Source organism: Thunnus albacares, chromosome 14, assembly GCF_914725855.1.
Source record: "Thunnus albacares chromosome 14, fThuAlb1.1, whole genome shotgun sequence".
Lineage (NCBI taxonomy): Eukaryota > Metazoa > Chordata > Actinopteri > Scombriformes > Scombridae > Thunnus > Thunnus albacares.
In genome coordinates, this window is record NC_058119.1 from 4895261 (window position 1) to 4914705 (window position 19445).

Genomic DNA, 19445 nt, shown 5'->3' on the forward strand with positions numbered 1-19445 from the left:
CTGCACAGCCTCCACCAGTCACACGGAAACATATATCACCGTTTTACATGGAGGCTCATCAACAAAGTCAAGGTACTCAGGGTTTTCCCTACCATTATAAGACTCAGGTGCAGTGCCTAAGCTGAGTGAACAGAAAAAAACTATGCTGAGAGTCTCTACCACATTTTGCTATCATTTACAGACTGCGTTATGCTGTCATTTACCTAACCCTAACCCTAACCCCCAACCCTTACCCTAACCCCCTAACCCTAACCCTAACCCCCTACCCATAACCCTAACCATAACCCTAACCCTAACCCTAACCATGCTGCTTCTGTCCTTTCCTCTTTGTGTTTGATACACATACACACACGAGTTATACGAGTTGACGACAACTATGCTTGTTACTGTAAGTGCAATATGTACTTTATCAAACCACCTGTTCAACAAGCATGACCATGTAGAAAAGCCATATCTCCACCTGCTCTGTCCACAGTCTCCCGGTGTGTTTTACACAACCACAGCTTGTTAAGCTAATAGCGAACTGTTACGAACAAGCTAAAACAAAAGCTGTCTGTATGTAGCCTAACTGTTCTTAGTTTGACATGAATCTTAAATTTGGTGAATTCTTGTAAACTTAGCTACAGGCTGAGACAATGAAAATTGACAGCAGAAGTATTGTGAAAAAAGATAATAACAATCAAGTCTGTGCTAACTGTGAACTCTGACAGAGGAGTCTGAGTTTTCCCGTTCAACAAAAAGACAAACGACCTCAGCTACACTCTCCCTGCAGCTCTGATGTCAGAATACAATATGTCAGTGGATAGCAGAAGTTAACTAAACTGCCACAGTTGGCTGCGGGAACTCATAGAACACTGGCGAGCTCTGTGGACACTGCATACAGGACATCCTCATGACTAACACAGGCAAATAAGGGCGAAAATCAGCAAAGGCTTCCTCCAGGGTGACTGTGTTGCTCTCTTGTGACATTTTTAGGCCAATCACTGGGTTCATCACAGAGGGTTTGCAGGAAGCACTCTGATGCCTTGTTGATTCCAATAACATTGTGAATTTGTGGTCCATATACTGATACACACACACAGTACCACTGATTCACTCATGGCAGAACAATAAGCTCATGCTGCATGGGCAATGGAAATGGAGTGGCTGCACTCATGTACTCCACTGTGAACAAAGTACTGCAAGCTGCCCATTACAAAAGAACACAGTCCCTCTCCCACATTTGCCATCTCTTTCTCTCTCTCACACACACACACAAAAAAAAACTCTTGCATGCACAAAAATTTGCAGTCAGTGTTTGTACCAATAAAGCTTTCTGAATGCCATAAATTTGGTTTGAAGCTTCTGACAATAAATAACTCATTCCAAGCAAGTGTCAGAAGTGAAATGCTAAAATGTCCAAACAGCATATGAAACATCAAGCATCATTTGAAATGTTTTCATGTCAGTGTCAGAGTAAAATCTGAGGATGAGTATTGATATCAGAGCAATGCTTTTTTTCAATACTTTCCTTTAGTGAATATAAACTTGTTTTTTTTACAAAAACATTTAAAGCAAAACTACATAACGTTTGAAAGAAGGAATAAGCCAGTCTTCCTCTCACAAATAAAATATCAATTCAATTCAATTCAGTTCAACACATTCAGGGGTTTTGCTGCTACAGTCTTATTTTCTCTTTATTAAGCATTATCTTATGGTAGCTAATATTAACAAATCTTAGACACGGCTGTTTAACTGACATTACTGAGCCAGTTTGCTGACTTCATGGCTCTACAGTACTTGTGTGAAAGCTTCCTGTTTTTATTATGTCACAGATAATATTAAACAGGAAAACCAGAACATATTCTGTGTCCTGCTTGTGATCACATTCCACTCACTCAGTCCGGTCACCTACTGTAATAATGATGTTTTTAAAGCTGCACTAATCAATATTTTTCCATTAACAACGGTTCAAAAATATGAAAGGAGCTGCTCGTGATGACGAACCCATGAATGTGTTAGTTGAGACAAAAACATGGATTTACATTTGCAAGGTGGACACAAACATAACTTCAACTAAATTATAATGTTGCTCTGTATCTGCTCGATATGTAAATAAGGAACAGTTTGAGACCATATTGTATTTACAGCTTATTGTTTGGCCCCAAGTAGCAAAAAAATCACAACTAATGCAGTTTAACTCAACAGACTCAAGATAATCTTGGGAAATGAAGTGAAATTCATCACGCCATTATAATATGAGACACAAAAGTAACAAAAAACAAAGTTCTCACATCAAGTATTGTTTCATGTTACCTTTGTTATAGAACTTTGTCTATATAAAATACAATAAAAAGACCCAAAACTTTCAAATCACTTAATTCATTCAGCACTTTGAAAATGTTGCAATTTGTTATGCAACCAACGATGATCCAACTGCATCTTAATATCCATCATGTTACAGTATCAACACTGAACAAATCCAGTTTTCATCTGAGGGTAAATAGCCTGAGCTACTGGTAAATACATGAAAACCAGTATGATGATGTAACTCCAGTGAAGAAGCACGCGGAGACTGTTCATCTATAAGCTCTCAACAAATAAGCCACACCGACACATCCCTCGCTCTCACACACAAACTATATAGCTCAGGGTTACTGTAGCCTGCCTCTCCTTCTTCATTTGCAGGAAAACTGCTTAAAGTGATAATGAGTTGTTTTTAATAATTAATTTGCATATAAAAGCCGAGCCGTCTGTGTGGGTGGCAGAAACAGATCCTAGATCACAGTCTGGCTGCTGGCATTGCTTCAGAGAAAGCCAGAGAAAAAACAAGGAGTGAGGCAGGAGAGAGAGAGAGAGAGAGAGAAAGAAGGAGAGGATGAGGGAAACAAAAAGAGACACAATGAGAGGAAGAGGGATAAAGATGCGCGAGACTGCTGTGAACAAGACATTTCGCATTAATGTAATGTGTTTGGTGTTTATGCTTGAGAGTGTTTTCCTTTCTCTGCAACTTTTTTTTTTTTTTTTTTTTTTTTTAAACGCTGTTCAGTTGGTGTCGGTGTGTACTTTATAACTTTGATCTCTTACATTCGGGCAAAATCTGTAATCATTTTAAATCAAAATCACAAATTTAACTGTGCAGTAAAAATCAGCTAGCGTTAAAATGCTGAAAGTGTCAGTGGTGCGTTTGGCACAGTCAGCTGTAGCTAATTTACATTAATTACATGAGTGGGCTAAACTATTATTTACACTCCGCCAAAGTTAGTGTTGTCCCACAGGAAACATTTCATTTTGATGTTTGGAGAGATAGAGAGTGGGCTGTGCTTTGTTTTGTTTGCTGATCTCTGAACTTCTCTCTGCAGCTCTCTTCTTCACACAACTATTTCAGTCACTTTTCAAGTGAACAACCGAGTGAAACGCTATGAAAGCCTTCAAGGAGAGACTGTCTGAAATATGCGCCGTTATCGCTGTATTTAAACATTATTACGTCTCCCCTTCCTCTATGACAGCCGTCCTTGCACTCTGTCTTCCAGTGTGCTCATTCCAAACAACTATAAACACTTCTGGTTTCTGGTGAAGTAGTTCTGATCGACCATAAACCAGCTTTAGTCTATATAAAACTAGCTTGCTTTACTTAGAAGTTGACAAATCAAAGGAAGACCTCATTAACCTTCAACAACAAGCAACTGCATTAATTAGACAGATTTCTTTTCCCATGTTTAATACTCTGTAGACATCCAAAACAGGCTTAAAATATAAAATAATAATCCTAATTTGAATCCTAATCCCAAATCAGAAATTTTGAAAATAGATACCTGTATTGACGTATCTTCTTACACACATCCAGGACAGCTGAGTCAAAATGCAGGCGAGTGTAACGGCTCGTAGTTTTTTATGGGAAACACAGGCGGTTAGATCTGAATTTACACACTAAGATTGCATCACACATATTTTCATGAGCATTCACAAAACCCTGCATAACTCACAGTATGGGAGTAACTCACTGAAACACTCAAAAACACACACAACTTACACAGATAATCTCTCTGGAAACAAGAAAGGGAGATATGCACCCACCCGACCACACGCACACACCCACACAATCACATCCTTTCTCTTCCTTCATCCACCGAAAAGGAGATTGATGCTTGACTCTGACACACACACACACACACACAGACATCTCTACTTACTGAGAAAGACTGGTATCAGAAGATGACAGTGTTTTTGAAAGGTTATACTAACTGTGTGTACCAACTCTTGAGATCAGATACAACAAGGCTGTTGTTTTCAGGGATGAAAAGGATTTCACTGTTTTTTCACACATTTAAGCTTAACAGCCAGCAGTGTGATAGATTAGAGTTCAGGAAAGGTCGTAGCTGTAAAAATACAAACTTTACAGGTTTGATGAGTGAAAGACAAGGATGCTGGAAGCCAACCAAGAGCCCTTGGCACTGAAAAGTCAGTACTGGAACTCATTTAAATGTGTAAGAAATATGAAGTAGCATGACTCAACTTTTTACACAACAGCAGCCAAAACCATGCAAACACTCCTTGATATAGTTTTTAGCCAAAGGGCAAGCAATGGGACATCATTCATATTCAATCATAAATATGAAGTTTCCTAAAAGAAAAGTGTGTGTGTGTGTAGATTTTGTAATTTTTTTTTAGGTGATAAGAAAAAACACTGGGCAGCCTTTCAACAAAAAAAAAGAAAAATTTCAGTAAGTTAAAAGGATTGAAAAGCTGTCATTTTCAATGTAAGTTGGTTTCTGTGTTTAACAGATACTAGCATCAAACAGCTTTACATCAAACCTATGAAACAAACAACCACTGATGTACAGGTTATATGAAATGGCCTCCAACTGCGGCGGCTGTGTGCACACTGTTACAATAACATGTACAGGCAGAGCAAAATCCTCAAAATATAAAAATGTAACCGCTGATACTCACAGGAGCAGCATCCAGAGCCTCCTTGTCATAGTACTTTTTCCTCTCATACTTGTCCCGGATGAAGACCTCCACTGCTCTGAAGGTTAGAGTTAAGGACTGAAATACTGCACAGGAATAACAATATACTGTAGTACATCCATCATGCACATACATGTAATAAAATCACTAAAAACAACCTCATAATTTTAGTGTGTGATACTGTAGATATCTAGATACCTATATATGTATAGATACCTGATATAAGTCTGGGTAGATGGATAATAGGGGTACGCAATACCAAAAATATTTGCTTTCAACCCAATTAATAAAGTACATTAAGACCAGGGCCAGTCTCACCGCTACCTAGGCAATATGGACAAAATCATATATCACAATATTTTTGACCAAATACCTCAACATCAATATTGTGACAGTATTGTAGAGATGATTAGTGGTGCTTTAACTGAATATTTACACACTGAGATTTTTGATAAATGATCATCAGTAATGTGGATATAATGACTAAGTGGGTAAAGGCAAATAATAGAACAGCTAGAACAGTCTGGTACGTTCAGAAGATGACATCATTTTACTGTAATGCAGCCTTTAAAACCAAGAAAAGACAACACTTATTCCATATCATGATATTATCCAAAATCTAAGACGATATCTAGTTTCATACTGCCCAGCCCTTCTGCTACCAATATGTTTCTTTTTGCTGTTCTCTGTTAATTACCAGATGAAATGCATGTTCAAACACAGGTCACTTTTTAAATGGTACAGAATGTTTATTTTGTGAATTATCCTGAATAATGCTGCATGCAAGCACACAACAGTAGCAGAGAAGCAAACAGTCCATTAAAAAAGTCTTAACGCGCCCTTGGGCCCTATATTTGTGGAGGCACAACAGCAGGCAAATGCAGCACTCTGACAGTTTAGTATTTTCCTGACCTTGAAGTTCGCTTTGCCCATCTGTATAGTATTTTGGTGCCCAGCAAAGAGCACAGAGTGCACAGGTAAGAGGTTTATTCAAATGAGGCAGATTAAAGTGAGTTTCTGCTATTTATGTGGATCGTAGATGAACCACGTCCGTTTCAGGCTCAACGTCATGATTTGGTGATTACATCAACAAGAGCTGCATTTATTTATTAAGAATTAAGGGTGATTCTTACAATATCTGTTGTGCACAGCTGCTTTATATTGTATACTTCAATTCATTAAATCCCTGCAGCATCTGAAGGCAAGAGATCAGATATGTTGATAAATCTGTAGCCTCCAATTTGAGAAGCGCCGCGTCAGAGCGCAGTGTCATTATGGACGGTCATTCACTGTGTTTACATTCATTTTTCTGATATACTGTATCATACATCAGATTGGACGGTTTTAACTATATATTCTGCCTGTTTCTGAGGGAGACATCAGTTTACCAGGGCTCATCAATCCTGCTTTTTTCTAAGCAAAAGCATATCATGTCTTATTCTTGTTTTATTCTACATTTTACAATATGATGTGACCATTTACAACATGCCTGGGATAAAGTAGAATTAATGCTGAATCAGCGGTGGATTGACATGATCATATAAACAGCTTCACCAAACCTTTTTTTTATTTTACATCTTTATTTCTATTGTCATTGTGTGTTCATGTCATGCTGCTCAGATAACTATATGATTTTCTGGAGAAGCCGATTGGTTTGATGACTCATTGTTGTTATGCACTATAGGTGCGCTTGGAGACAACCACACAGTCTGTGCCCCCAAGACCTAAAAATGTTAATGTTCAGCTGAAAACCAAATTAAAACGTGTGAAAATGAATTTGAAGAAGAGCAGTATATTCCTGAAACCACCCCCTTTGTATATTCAAATTGAATACCCTGATTTTGCCTTTCTCAGAGTATTTCCTGATTTTTTTTTTTTTTGCAATGCTGTGCAATGCTTCTCTCAAAATGTCATGATTACTGAGAACCCTGTTAAAAGCCATCAGATCTGTATCCCCTTAACTAACCGCACTGACATTATTAATATTGTTCAATCAAAGTCAGTTAACTTAATTCCATCAGTCTATCAATAAGAGCAGTTATGTGTGGTTGTGGTGTTTACATTAGGATTCCACACTGAACCTCACACTCATGAACTCCAACTCACACAGTCCAAAACACCATCACACCCAGGCGCTACATCAGCGCTAATCTCGACTCTCTTATCTCCCTATTTCAGCGGCAACGTTTCTGTCAGATCGAGTAATAGACTTCAAAAGATTGAAAAATGATGACCACCCGTTCGAGTCGAGCTACGAGATAGGCTGGAAGAGGCAGGCTGCTGCTGGGGCTGCATCTCAAACACGGCGCCTTATTTATTTCTGTACTGCTGACTAGAAACAGCAGAGCGGATAGGATGCTGCATTACGATACTCAGCACAGCGGCGAGGGCTATTGTGAATAAATGTGTGGCAAATGACAAAGTGGTTATGTATACATGACTACGAATGAGCGTTAGACGAAGGTAGATGCAACACCAATGAAAGATCTGCAAAACACACACCATAGAGACTGATATATGAGCCCACTGCTGACCTCTGACATCAGTCATATCCGGTCTAGTCAGAGCTGGACAGCTGTGATGATGTCATACACTTCAAGAGATTACATATTTATTATACTGTAAAACAAGTCAATGGTATCAGCGGGAAGACCTGAGCTGAGTGTGCTGATATGTTTTATTATTTCTATTCAGGTTTTGCAGTTGCTGCCATACTGGTGAGCAAAAAACAAGCTATTCTTGGTTCTGCTAGCATTCAGATGTATTAATACTGCAGGCAGCTAGTTTCATGTGAAATAAAAATTTCCACAATGCTAGACACTACTATCAAAGACCCTTCAACATGTGGGCAGGAGGCGCTGGGGGCTGAAAGGCTCAGGAATCTGCTTTCTTTTTTACTCTCTCAGTGAATAAAACTATGTAAACACTGCAATGGTACAGCAATAGAAATACTCCTAAACCAGTAAAGAGAAAAAGGCAAAACAGAAGTTACCTGGATATAACTCCGGTTCTATGTGTACATGTGTAGCCCGTTGTTGCTCTGTATCACAAAGTAATTGAAATAATGTAAATGCATCCATCTAGTGTTGCAGCAGTGCTATCAACAGGAGACATCTGACGCAGAGCTATAAATCAAAATCTACGTCGTAGGTGCAGCGTCTGCAGCTGGACCGCTGTTGACCGCTTGCATCAAGTAAAAATTCAGCTTTAGTGTCACATAATCTTTTGAGTTGCAATTCTGGTATAAACATTGGACAAACGGCATGCCTTTTTAGACTAAATTAAAGATATTTTTACAGCTTAATACTACAAGTAAAAGTAGTCAGTTGAATTTTTCTAAACATAACAATTGCACTGTCCTTAAAACCCATAGTTTTAAGAGCATATTCCCATTCCCATATTAGAATTACAATAAGTAATTCTAGTCTGCATTAATGTCAGTAATAAGTGTAAATACTCCAAGAAAACATGTCTGCACTTGTGTAAAAACATTCCAATACACACAAACACACCAATGTAGGAGGCTGAAACACAAAAAAACAAATAGAGGGAATCAAACTGCACCTTCTCATTTACATATATAACCACAGTAAATAACACGGCCAAAATGATGTGTGAGTACAAAAACACAGAAGCACACATAGGAACCGCTCACACACACACTCAGGCCATTGCGCTCCTAATCCTGGGTCTGTTATCTGCTGTTTTCAGCCAGCGGCGCTGCTGTCAGAACGACTAATGGACTTCAAAAGAGTGAAGAATGATGACCACCCGCACAAATGGGCCTGCCAGATACAAGATAGGGTATTAGAGCAGCATTTCAAACAGGGAGATTATTTATTTCAGTCTGGTGGTGGAAATATGAACATATGCTGCTGTGTTAACCACACAGCTGTCTTGTCTTGTGTAGCAGAAAAGGGCAAACTGGAAACCGCTGTTACACCGATGGATAGACAGACCGCTGGAGGTGTCCTGGTTAAATGTGTGGAATGACGCTGACGTGGCGAGCCTGTCACGTCCTATTTGGTGCTGGAAATGATTGCGGATGTGCCGATGAAGCAGAAGTTTGATGGCGATGAGTTAGATTGGATGCTGTAATTTCTCCGTCTTGATACTAAGCTCGCTCGAGTTGTAATTTACAGTGTCAGCTGATATTTATACTGAATAAAGGATATTAGGAAGTCAGCATCATTCACATCTTATATGATGAGTTCACTCTCTGATCACAGCTATATGAAAACAGTTTGTCAGCATTTATACTTTACTTTCATCTCACATTTTATTTATGTATCAAAACCCTGATATGGTCATAGAGCTCCATTGTTGTCCAAACACCATTAACAAGAATACGTGTCTACAGCCATACAACATGCCGTCATGCTCACAATGACGATGCTAATGCTGATAGCTAACACTTGCTAATTATCACTAAACACAGAGAGTACAGTTCAGGCTGAGGGGCAATGTGATTATTTTTGCATGTGTTCAGTTATAAACCAAAGTAATGGATACTTTGATGATGAAAAGTCAGGTGATCACCAAAGTTATTGGAATTCATCGAATGTTTGTACCAAATTTTATGAGAATCCATTCAATAGTTGTCAACACACTTGACTAAACAACCAAAATGTCAACCTCATTGTAGCTAGAGGAAAAGTCAAAGGATCACCAAAGTCAGTAGGGTTCATCAGCTGGGGACCATGAATATGTGTACCACTTTTCATGGAAATCTATCCAATAGTTTTCAATACAGCTCACTAAAAGCCAAAGATGTCAACCTGCTGCTAGCACTACAGAAAGAGTCAGGGAAATACCAAAGCCAGGAGAATCCATCCTCTACGAAACACAAATGTCTGTACACAACTTCATGGTAATCCATCAAATAGTTAATGAGATATTTAAGTCTGGTTAAAGTGGTGGACCTACTGGCTGTTATTGCCATCCACAGAGAACAGCTAAAAACACATCAATTAGACACACTGTCGCACCGGGTGACATGTTGCTTCATTACAATGAATACAGCCGCTGTAGTTTATTTAGAGTCATTATCACATACACCGTCCTGCTGCAGTAAACACTCAATAGCTAACTCTGCAGCTGAAAACTCAGCAAATGCACTGTTTACTCCCGATGGAGTAAGGTTTACTAAAAACTACAGTTGCCCTTTGTTTTAGGAAATTATTGAGCCTAGTTAAAAAAGATAAAATCTATATACACTTTTGACACATTTTTCCAAGATTCACGTCTTCAGCATGAATGAGTTTGGGACTGAGAGCAACAGACATGCTGAAGTCAAAATATTTTGAGATATTTCCTTTCCTGGGATTTGTTGACAACGGGAAAAATATATAACAGCAGCCTTATCCTATGCTGGCTGATGATCGATCAGAAATTTAGCTTTTATGCCAGTGAATGGTGACATAAGAAGTTTCATATAAATGTAGAGTAAAATGTAGTATTCTAGGTAGATGACAAATTAAAGACAAAAACTCAATAAATGAGTGGTGAAACATAACAGATACAGGTGTATTGTAAGATCAAGTAATTTACATTCTATTGTGCTCTGTGACATGCACAAAAATGCTGAGCATGCCCAGTTGACTTTGTCTCTGGATCCAGATCAAAGTGAGTTTATCCTAAGATAAAACATTTCTACCCTGATGGGAGTAGTATCTTTCAGGATGACGATGCCCCGTCCAAAGGTTACGAGGACTCATGAAAATGATGTGACTCATATGCTGTGGCCTTCACAGTCACCAGGGGCCATTTGCACCAACAGGGCTCACGTCTGGTCTTAAGCTAAGTTGGTGTTAACTTGGCGTTCTAAGTCCAACCTCATAGTCAGGCTTAAGCCTTCTACTCACTAAGACTGGGAGTAAATCTTACACCTTGTCAGGAGCAGGCGTAAAGTTCAAATCTTTGCCTTGCTCAGGAGGTCTTTCCACTTTTTCCGTACAACATTTTCTGAGCCCAAGTCTGAGCAATCATTGATATTATTTCTCTCCAAGTCGACTGCTTCTTCTTATTTGGTATTACATTGGACTGCTTGGCAGTCAGCGTTTGCTTGCGCTGGCTGTACTGCTCTATTAATTTTCTTATCTCAATGTCCGTGAAATTGCCTTTTCTTTTTCTTTGATCCTCCATATTGTTGCCGCAAATTAGAAATTATTAGCTACAAATTAGCAAGACAGCAGGAGATTGTTAACAATGGATCCTAGCAACGCACGCTGTTGGCCAATAGCCATAGTCGCGTGGGCATTCACATGGACGGGCATTGCTAAGACCGGGTGTAGTTAAGACTAAGCTTAGGTTTGGTTGGTGCAACTGTAAAGTCCATTCTAAAGACTGGTCTTAACAAAGAGCGACTTAGGAGTTAGGACTAGGCTTATTAAAGACCAGTTGGTGCAACCCATCCCTGATCTCAACCTAACCGAACACCCATGGGACATTTTGGAGCAACAGGTATGACAGTGCTCTCACAATCATCAAAACACTAAATGAGGAAATATGGGAATATGTTTTGGAAGAATCGTGTTCATCCCGCTTGTAGAGGTTTCACCCTGGAGCACTGAAGCTGTTTTGGTGGCTCGTAGCACTTTACTAATATGAGTGACAAAAGAAAGGAAGCATAAAGGGAAAAACTTCATGTTGTTTTTTCATTGCATTTGTCAAAGATCTATATGTGACCCAAGTATGGTGACAAAAGTCATGCAAATGTATGGTGACATATGAAGTTTGTATGCAAATATATGGCGACACGGGGAGCTTTCAAGGTTTTTTGTAAATATATAATGACATATATATGGTGATATAGTGTGTTCTTATGCAAATATATAGTGACATACTAGATGACATGGAGGGCTTTACATTCATGCATGGTGACAGGCAGATTTTATGCACATGTACGATGCCAGCAGGGGTTTATAGGCAAGGGTTCAGTGACAAGGGGTTTATGGTGACAAACCAAGTTTTTATGTAAATGAATGTAGAGTTGAATGAATGCTGGGACCAATAAATACACAGTGTGTGAGAGCAAATGACAGAAAGCAGGCAGGAGGAGGATACTGGTCGGTCTGTGGCCGTCTGAAGTTCTCTGGTAGGTGGGCTTCATACAGCTGCCTTGCCTTGTTGTTGCCCATGTCCACCATACTCTGCGAGGAGAGGAGGAAAGAAAAGGAAGAGAAAAAGAGAAAGAAATGTGTCCTTAATACATGGAAGGCAATTGGTAAAACACTTGTGAGAGCGTGTCTCACAAACACACACAGCGAGTTCTTTCATACAATACATCTGCATTCAACTCGATTTGCCCTACTCGACTCGTCTCCATGCACTCACTCACACACACAAACATGCGGAGTGAAAGACACACTGGCCGTATGTGTCAAGGCTAAATTAAAAGGAGGGTGATAAATGGGGTGATGATAGGCAAAGTGGAGGAGACGGAGTCGGAATAATCAGCCATCCAGAATTAATTAGTCATTGAAAACAGTGATTAACATTCAGAGTGAGACTCTTTCTACTCACACTCAGCTGATGGATAGGCACTGCCTTGAAGAAACACACACACACACACTCACACACACAACAATTGGATGTATTAACTGCTAGATGATTAAATAGATTACTGGCATGCTGAGGTGAGTTTCAGACACACATATCTCTTCCTGATGTACTGTGTGTAATGTAATCAATGTGACATGCTACTTATCCACAAAACACACACCTATATATACAGACTAATTACTAGGGGCGTAATGGTACACAAAAGTCACGGTTCAGTATGATTTCAGTAGAGCAGGAAAAAAAAGAAAGGAAGAAAATAACATTTTGGTCTTTTATTTTGAATTAATTGGTCATAACGATTACTGAAACAGTTTAATTGTGCTGCAGTGGAAAAAGAAAACTACCTTTCTGTTAGTTGCAGGGAGTCGGGACACCTGCTGACAGCTGTTTTATGCTGATTGAGGGTCTAACTGTACATAAATTAGTTGAAACTAGCTCCACCTCCAGCAGCTACAACAGTAACATGCTGCTTACACACTGATGCTTCAGTATTAATAACCTAATGATGTCATATATAATAATATATCAGTCAGAGGGACTAAATCACTACTTTTACTGCAATACTTCAACTATATTGTTCTCTCTCAGAGCTGGTTCTTACAACGTGTTTGTCTGACAACGTCAGAAATCAAATGTGTTTATGTTCTGAACAGCTTTACTCAAATGCAGAGTGAAAGCCGACCGTCGCAGAGGAGGCAGGGGGATGAGGAGATGAAATTGTTTAGGTCACAAAGCCTATTCATGGTACGACTGCATGTACCAAACTGTAACGTCCGTACCGTGATGGTTCAGGAAGAATACATGTGCAGTTACACCCCTGCTAATTACAGCTGTCTATCTTCCCTACACACGTACGTGTACTGTCCACTGGAATACATACTGAATTCTGTATTTATGTTGCAGTATTTCTATAACACTGAAATGTGAACCTTTGAATCCAGGGCTGGTTTTGCTGAGTTTTCACTCCTTTCATTTAATCCATTATGACCTGAGGCGCCCTCTAAAAAAACATTCTAAAACCTAAGTAACCTCGTAACCACCTGAGGCTAAGATGGGCTAAGAGCGCTGAAAAAAAAAAGGCATCAACAAAGCATCCCATAATGCATTTCACCTTCTCCACACATGTTGCGATCTATCGGTCACGTGTCTTGAAAACAATGACATCATAGGGCTCAGTAGGGTCATAACTAACATGTTAGTGGTACCACAGATGTTCTAGGACAGTTTTTATGTTTAAAAAAAAAAAAAAGTAAAAGCAGATTTTGACTTTTTCTTTCCATTTGAAATGAATGAGATAGGTTTTTTTTATTTTTTTTATTTTAACATTAGTCAAAAATTTGTTCATTGCTGCTCCAAATTACAGGACCGTAACTTGATAGTTCCTGTTAGCTTGGTTGTTAACGACACAGCTTACACATCCACACAGACTTCTGTGACTCCAGAGCTGCTTAATTTAACACCTTACAAGTTTGTGAAGTGCTTTGTGCACTGTCAGAATTTTAAAACGGAGACTTATCATATTTCTAGAGAGTGAATGAAAGGATGAGGAGAGAGGAAAGAGATAAGGCAGACATGCAGGACGCAACAGAGGAGACAGAAATATGGAGGAAATGAAAAAAAAAGGTGCAACTAATTCAAGATTAAAAGAAGAAGTGAAGAATAAAAAGAGACAAGTCATGGATAGAGATGTACAAATTCTGAGAAGGCAGAAAAACAGGTGAGGTCTAACTTACAGCTGCATGTAGAATAACTGTACTGGTTTTAAAGGCACAGTCTGTAATCTATATGTAAACAAAATGATCCAATAACACAAGACTGAAACCTGCTATAAAATGACTGACAGATCTTTCAATACAGGGATTAACACTACACAATAACTACATTGGCATGATTGTTTTCCTAAGCTTTTAGCGGGCCTTATACATTAGTAATTGTTGTTAATAGTAGCAGACAATTTCGGTTATCATGAAACACAAAATGTTGATTTTTCATCTAGAAGTCACTTGACTTGGCTTTTAGTTTCAACATCATAGTTCCCTATCTGACCATCATGGCCTTCACAGTCATAACAGAGATAAAGAAACCCCGCCATTTATTTCCCAATGTATATAATTTCAAATGTAAAAGTTAAAACCGTTTGAAATAATCTTAATGGGAACATCCAGTAACAGCTTGATAAAGGAATGTATGATTCTATTGGCCTGTAGACCTCGATAAGAATCAGATATAAATTACAGATATAATCAGTATAACAGTTATAACTTTTCTCTTATGTGATGTTCTTCAGAGACTACTTTAAATTTACAAATTAAAACAGTGCTACAGTAATTAGGATTAGTGGAAACAGTAACAACTTGTGAATTATCATTTATAGTGGATTCTTCACATTAATATTCAAGTTGTCACTCTTGCATTTCTATTCTGTTTTGTGTTCAAAGTGTGTGTGTGTGTGTGTGTGTGTGTACCTGGATCTGCTCTGGGGTCCATTGGTCCAGATTGACAGACTTGACTCTGGAGATGTGGACGCCCAGGTTGCGGTGGATGCCAGCACAGCGGATGCACATGAACACCCCGAGGTTCCATGACGCCCATCGAGGACCTGAAGAGAAAGAGAGAGAGAAAGATATTTCTGTTTTAAAGCTGCACTGGTGAACATTTTATGTCAAAACCCTGCCGTGTTATCAGTTCAACTCTGTTGCAGAGAAGAGTATATCGTCCCCACCAATTGAGAACAGTCCTTCACAAATCTGCTTCAAAAATTCAAAAGGTGGCTCCAACTGCCACTTGCAGAAGCTACATACAGTTTTCAAATACTTTGATACCTAACATCCCGTTTTGCTTCTGCATCTCATCCTACATTCACTGCATAAGCGCTTTGAGATACTAGTAGGTCTTAAGAACAAGGATCCATTCACAGGAACTCAAGTTAAGAGGCAAACTGTTTGACTGACAAGGGATTTCTATAGAGCAGCTGCATTCAGGTACAGTACTCTCAGAATTGAACAGAAATCCAAGAAGCCAATATAAAAAGATCAAGTCCAAACATTTAAAGCCTTTACTTACTTTGGTGAAATTGTCTCACCTGGAAAAACCGTTGTGTACATCACGCTTCTACTTGAGGTTATCGTGAGACGTTTTGAAGACACGCTTATCAAAATTGCTCGGGAAGTAGAATCTCAAATCCCTTCAATACATCTTAATGGGATTTTACAATACAGCATAGTGCAGTTTGTATCATTTATGGATATCATTTGATCACAGTTCTTGTGGTTTAAAAAAATATATTCTACTCTCTAAGAGCAGAAGCATGCTTCAGTTATCAGTCATTTTGAAGCAAAAGGAAAGGAGCATGCATATCTTGTATTTCTTGTATATATTTACAAGATTATCCTTAGATTATCCCAATTGTTTCCAACAATGTTCAAACCCAGAAAAATCTGTAATTTTAATCAAGGTAACGGTCCGTTTCATTTAGAGTATACACGTACAGGATGATAATCATCCTGTGTGCATGCATCGAAGTGGTGGTTGTTTGCCACAATGGAGTCTACCAAAGAGTATCTGTATACAAGATAATACATCAGTATTGTGGTTGTCCACCACAAACTGGACCTTAAATGGACTTTTATTCAGTCTTAAGCCACATTTTACTATAAACTTTTTGGATCTTGGTCTTTTTTAAGTATATCTTTTAACCAGATGAAAGATTTTAGTCATCAGACATCTGGATCATCTTGAAGTTGTCAGAGAAACAAGCTGAGCAAACGTTAGCAGCAGCTTGGCTTACAGCCCAACCCAACGTCCTGTGTCTGCCAAACAGCATTGGAGAAACACTGATTTTTAACATGAGGAAGAGGAGGAGGAGGAGGAGGAGGAGGAGGAGGAGACCTCTGAGGATCATTTGCCTCCTGATAAAAACCTCCTGAACAATGAACCCTGAAGGAATCCTAACTGGGAGAAGCTGATTGTAATGACAGCAATGGTGGTTGTTTAACATTAGCAAGACAAGAACTGCCATGACCCCAAACTAATTCACAACGTCATTAAACTCCATCTTTTGTTATTGTTTTGACTGAGAGAGCCCTAGCAGCAGAAATGACATATTGTGCATTTAATTCATTCCAAATCAGAAAGTTGTTTTTTTTAAACTGTTACAGACTTTTTTAATATAATTTTATATCAAGTCTTTAAACTAGAGACTTATAAAATCCAAGCATTTTCATTGCATGTGTTCTCAATTACTTTCCTTTAGTGATTAATAGCTTTAATAAAATGTCACTCTCACTAAAACCTTATTTCCAAAAATGAAAGGTATTACGAAAAAAGGCTTTTATAGCTCAATAAAAGGCGTTTTGAGTTTAACAACCTGGGTTTGAAAAGCTTCTATTAACTCAAGGGTCATAGATTTTTAACCAAAATTAAAACAGGAAAATTTCCAAATTATCCATTACATGCAGCATGGCGACTGCAGATCTAATCCTGTTCTTTCTGCGTGCAGTACAAAGTTTCACAGAGATAAAACCAACTAAATCTGTTGGATTTTGTATCTTTTCTTGTTAGACAGAGAACACTGAAGAAACAATAAACATGGGGTTGTTATGGGGTTATATACAAGCCCTGGTAGAGAAGAAGAAAAAAGGCCATGAGCATCCTTCATAGAACAAGTATCATGAGACAACATTTAACATCTTCAAAGTACTCTATGACCTTTACCTCATCAGCATAAGATACTGTACCAACTACTGCATTTGTACGATGTGTTGTTTGACCACATCTGAAGGTCAAAGTGTTCCGAAAGGCCACATCGGTCATCATAGCCTTTCTGCAGACTCATAGCAATAAATGGTACAAGTGAAATAACAGTGCACACACAGTCTCGCCTCGAAAGCATTCTTGGTGTTGCACTTGTTTGTACATATGAAAAATGACAGAGGTAGTTTTGTGAAGAATGAATACAGACCTTAGAGATCGCCTCCAGACAAGTACTAAGACACGTAGAAATACTTTGCTTAGAACAATAACGTGTGTCTCATATGGTTTTTCCACGAAAAAGTATAATTACCACTTTAAAATCCCTAAAATGACATCTACTCCTTCTCCCTCATTAAAAATTTAAGAATCTCTGAATATGTAAATATTGTTGATTTCAAAAGTTTAACTGCTGGACACAAGATATCTCCTATTTCACTGCAAAGTCCTTTCTCAGTGTTTGTGCACTGGAGGCTTCAAGGTTCTACATCACACTTGTTTAAGTTGAGTATTGGACCACGATAGGTTCCAAACTACTTGTGATGTCACCAATCATGCTTGTAGGCCTACTCCTAAAAATCTGATTTTCAATGCGCACAGAGAAACTTCTAGTCTTCTAGTGTCAAACTCTGCACATACATCATTCTGCACAGTGAAGCTCAAAAATTCAACTGGAGGAACAAGAAGAAGAACACATTTTTGAGTGGAAGTGGGGCTTTAGTAGAAAAGTTCAAACTCTGCCTTCACCTGGCCAATCACTGCCTGAAGTGGGTGTGAATGTCAGATTGTTGGTATTGTTGAAAGTTGCAGAAATTGCTGTAAGCAGCCCCGCCAAATTTAAATCCTGGAGCGTGTCAGGAGGAGGGGTTTCCACAAAGCTGTTGGACCATCCAACAGGTACGTCTGTTGAAGCATACCAGCCCCTTAAGTCAGTAAATGGGCTTGACTGTCAGATTGCATGCTCCAGAAAATTACAAAAATTATCAGATGCAGCTCTACCCATTTTCACCACATTTAAGGGAGGGTTCAGACACTGTTAGTATGTTTCAAACAAAGTGCTTGTCTGATAGTCTTAAGCCACAAAACTAACAGAAACCCACTCACACTCACGCACACTTGTGGAATCTGTTAAAAATATCTTCAGGTTAAGAGCATCTAATAGAAAGCTGTCAACCAAATGCATCATCCGTCAAATATAAAGTGGCACAAAACAACTCTCACTCTGCCAAATCTCCATGGGGATGAATAGGAGATGGCACGGAAATGACAGTCAGATAATTTTAATGGGCTAGTGGCGACAGTCCCTCAGCGTCCTCATCCAGACCATGCGGCTTACTTTCTGTCAATTTGATGATTGAAAGCAACTTTGAACACAGCAAGTGCAAAGGATCAACTTTTATGGATCCAGGCGACATAATGGTGGTGCAAGGGGCTCTGTTGGATGCAGCGGCAGAGCAAGCGGTGCAGTGGGCTTGCTGGTCTCGGGTAAGAGCATCAGTGTGTTAATGCAGTGGCACTAATGCGCTAGACAGCCTAAAGGAGCATTAAAGCAGGGATGACTGAGTGTTAAGCCTAAATCAACCAGCTCAGCCATTGTAAGCTGGACTCTATCTGCTGGATATCTATCAGTATGGATTGGACTTCACTTTGGTCTGCTCTCAGATAGCCCCTTTTTAAAAGATGCCCCAAAATAAATGCATCAAACAGTCTCATCTACATCTACATACAGTGACATACTGGGCTTCTTAATTTGTTCACATGATGTGTGAAAATCCCATCAACGTACAGCAAACAGTCCATTAACCTCAGTCTTTTGACAGCAAGCCATATATGCATGTGTGTGTGCATACATGCATACCCGCATCACGGCATGCCTGCAGCGGCTGGAAATCAATTTCTGGTACGCTGCAGAGCATTCAGGTACACTGGAATTTTCTAAAGAGTAGGTTTCATAATGGAATCTCATTGGCTTTCTGAGTATTTCTATTAAGAAAATCGATTGGGCAGTTCAGCAGTGTCTGATTGTATATAGAAAAGTGAATGGCTCACACTAATTACACTCTAAATAAAAAGCACTCTGTTGTAAAAATATAAGCTTTAATATGTGTGTTACATGCTAAGCTGTGCTGCGTATTTCAACCAGCCAATCACATTTTTGTCTGAGATTGATCAACTTTCCCAGT

At 39.0% G+C, this 19445-nt stretch overlaps 1 protein-coding gene across 5 annotated transcripts in view; it reads right to left on the reverse strand.

Moving 5' to 3' along the window:
* smap1 (small ArfGAP 1) overlaps nucleotides 1-19445 on the reverse strand; it is a 112242-nt gene that overhangs the window by 76085 nt on the left and 16712 nt on the right. For all 5 annotated transcript variants that reach the window (XM_044372800.1, XM_044372799.1, XM_044372803.1 and 2 more), the window contains exons 2-4: nucleotides 14979-15112; nucleotides 12016-12101; nucleotides 4933-5008 (exon numbers count right to left, since the gene is read on the reverse strand). In XM_044372800.1, coding sequence (XP_044228735.1) covers nucleotides 4933-5008; nucleotides 12016-12101; nucleotides 14979-15112 — 296 coding nt within the window. The remainder of the gene's footprint in view (nucleotides 1-4932; nucleotides 5009-12015; nucleotides 12102-14978; nucleotides 15113-19445) is intronic.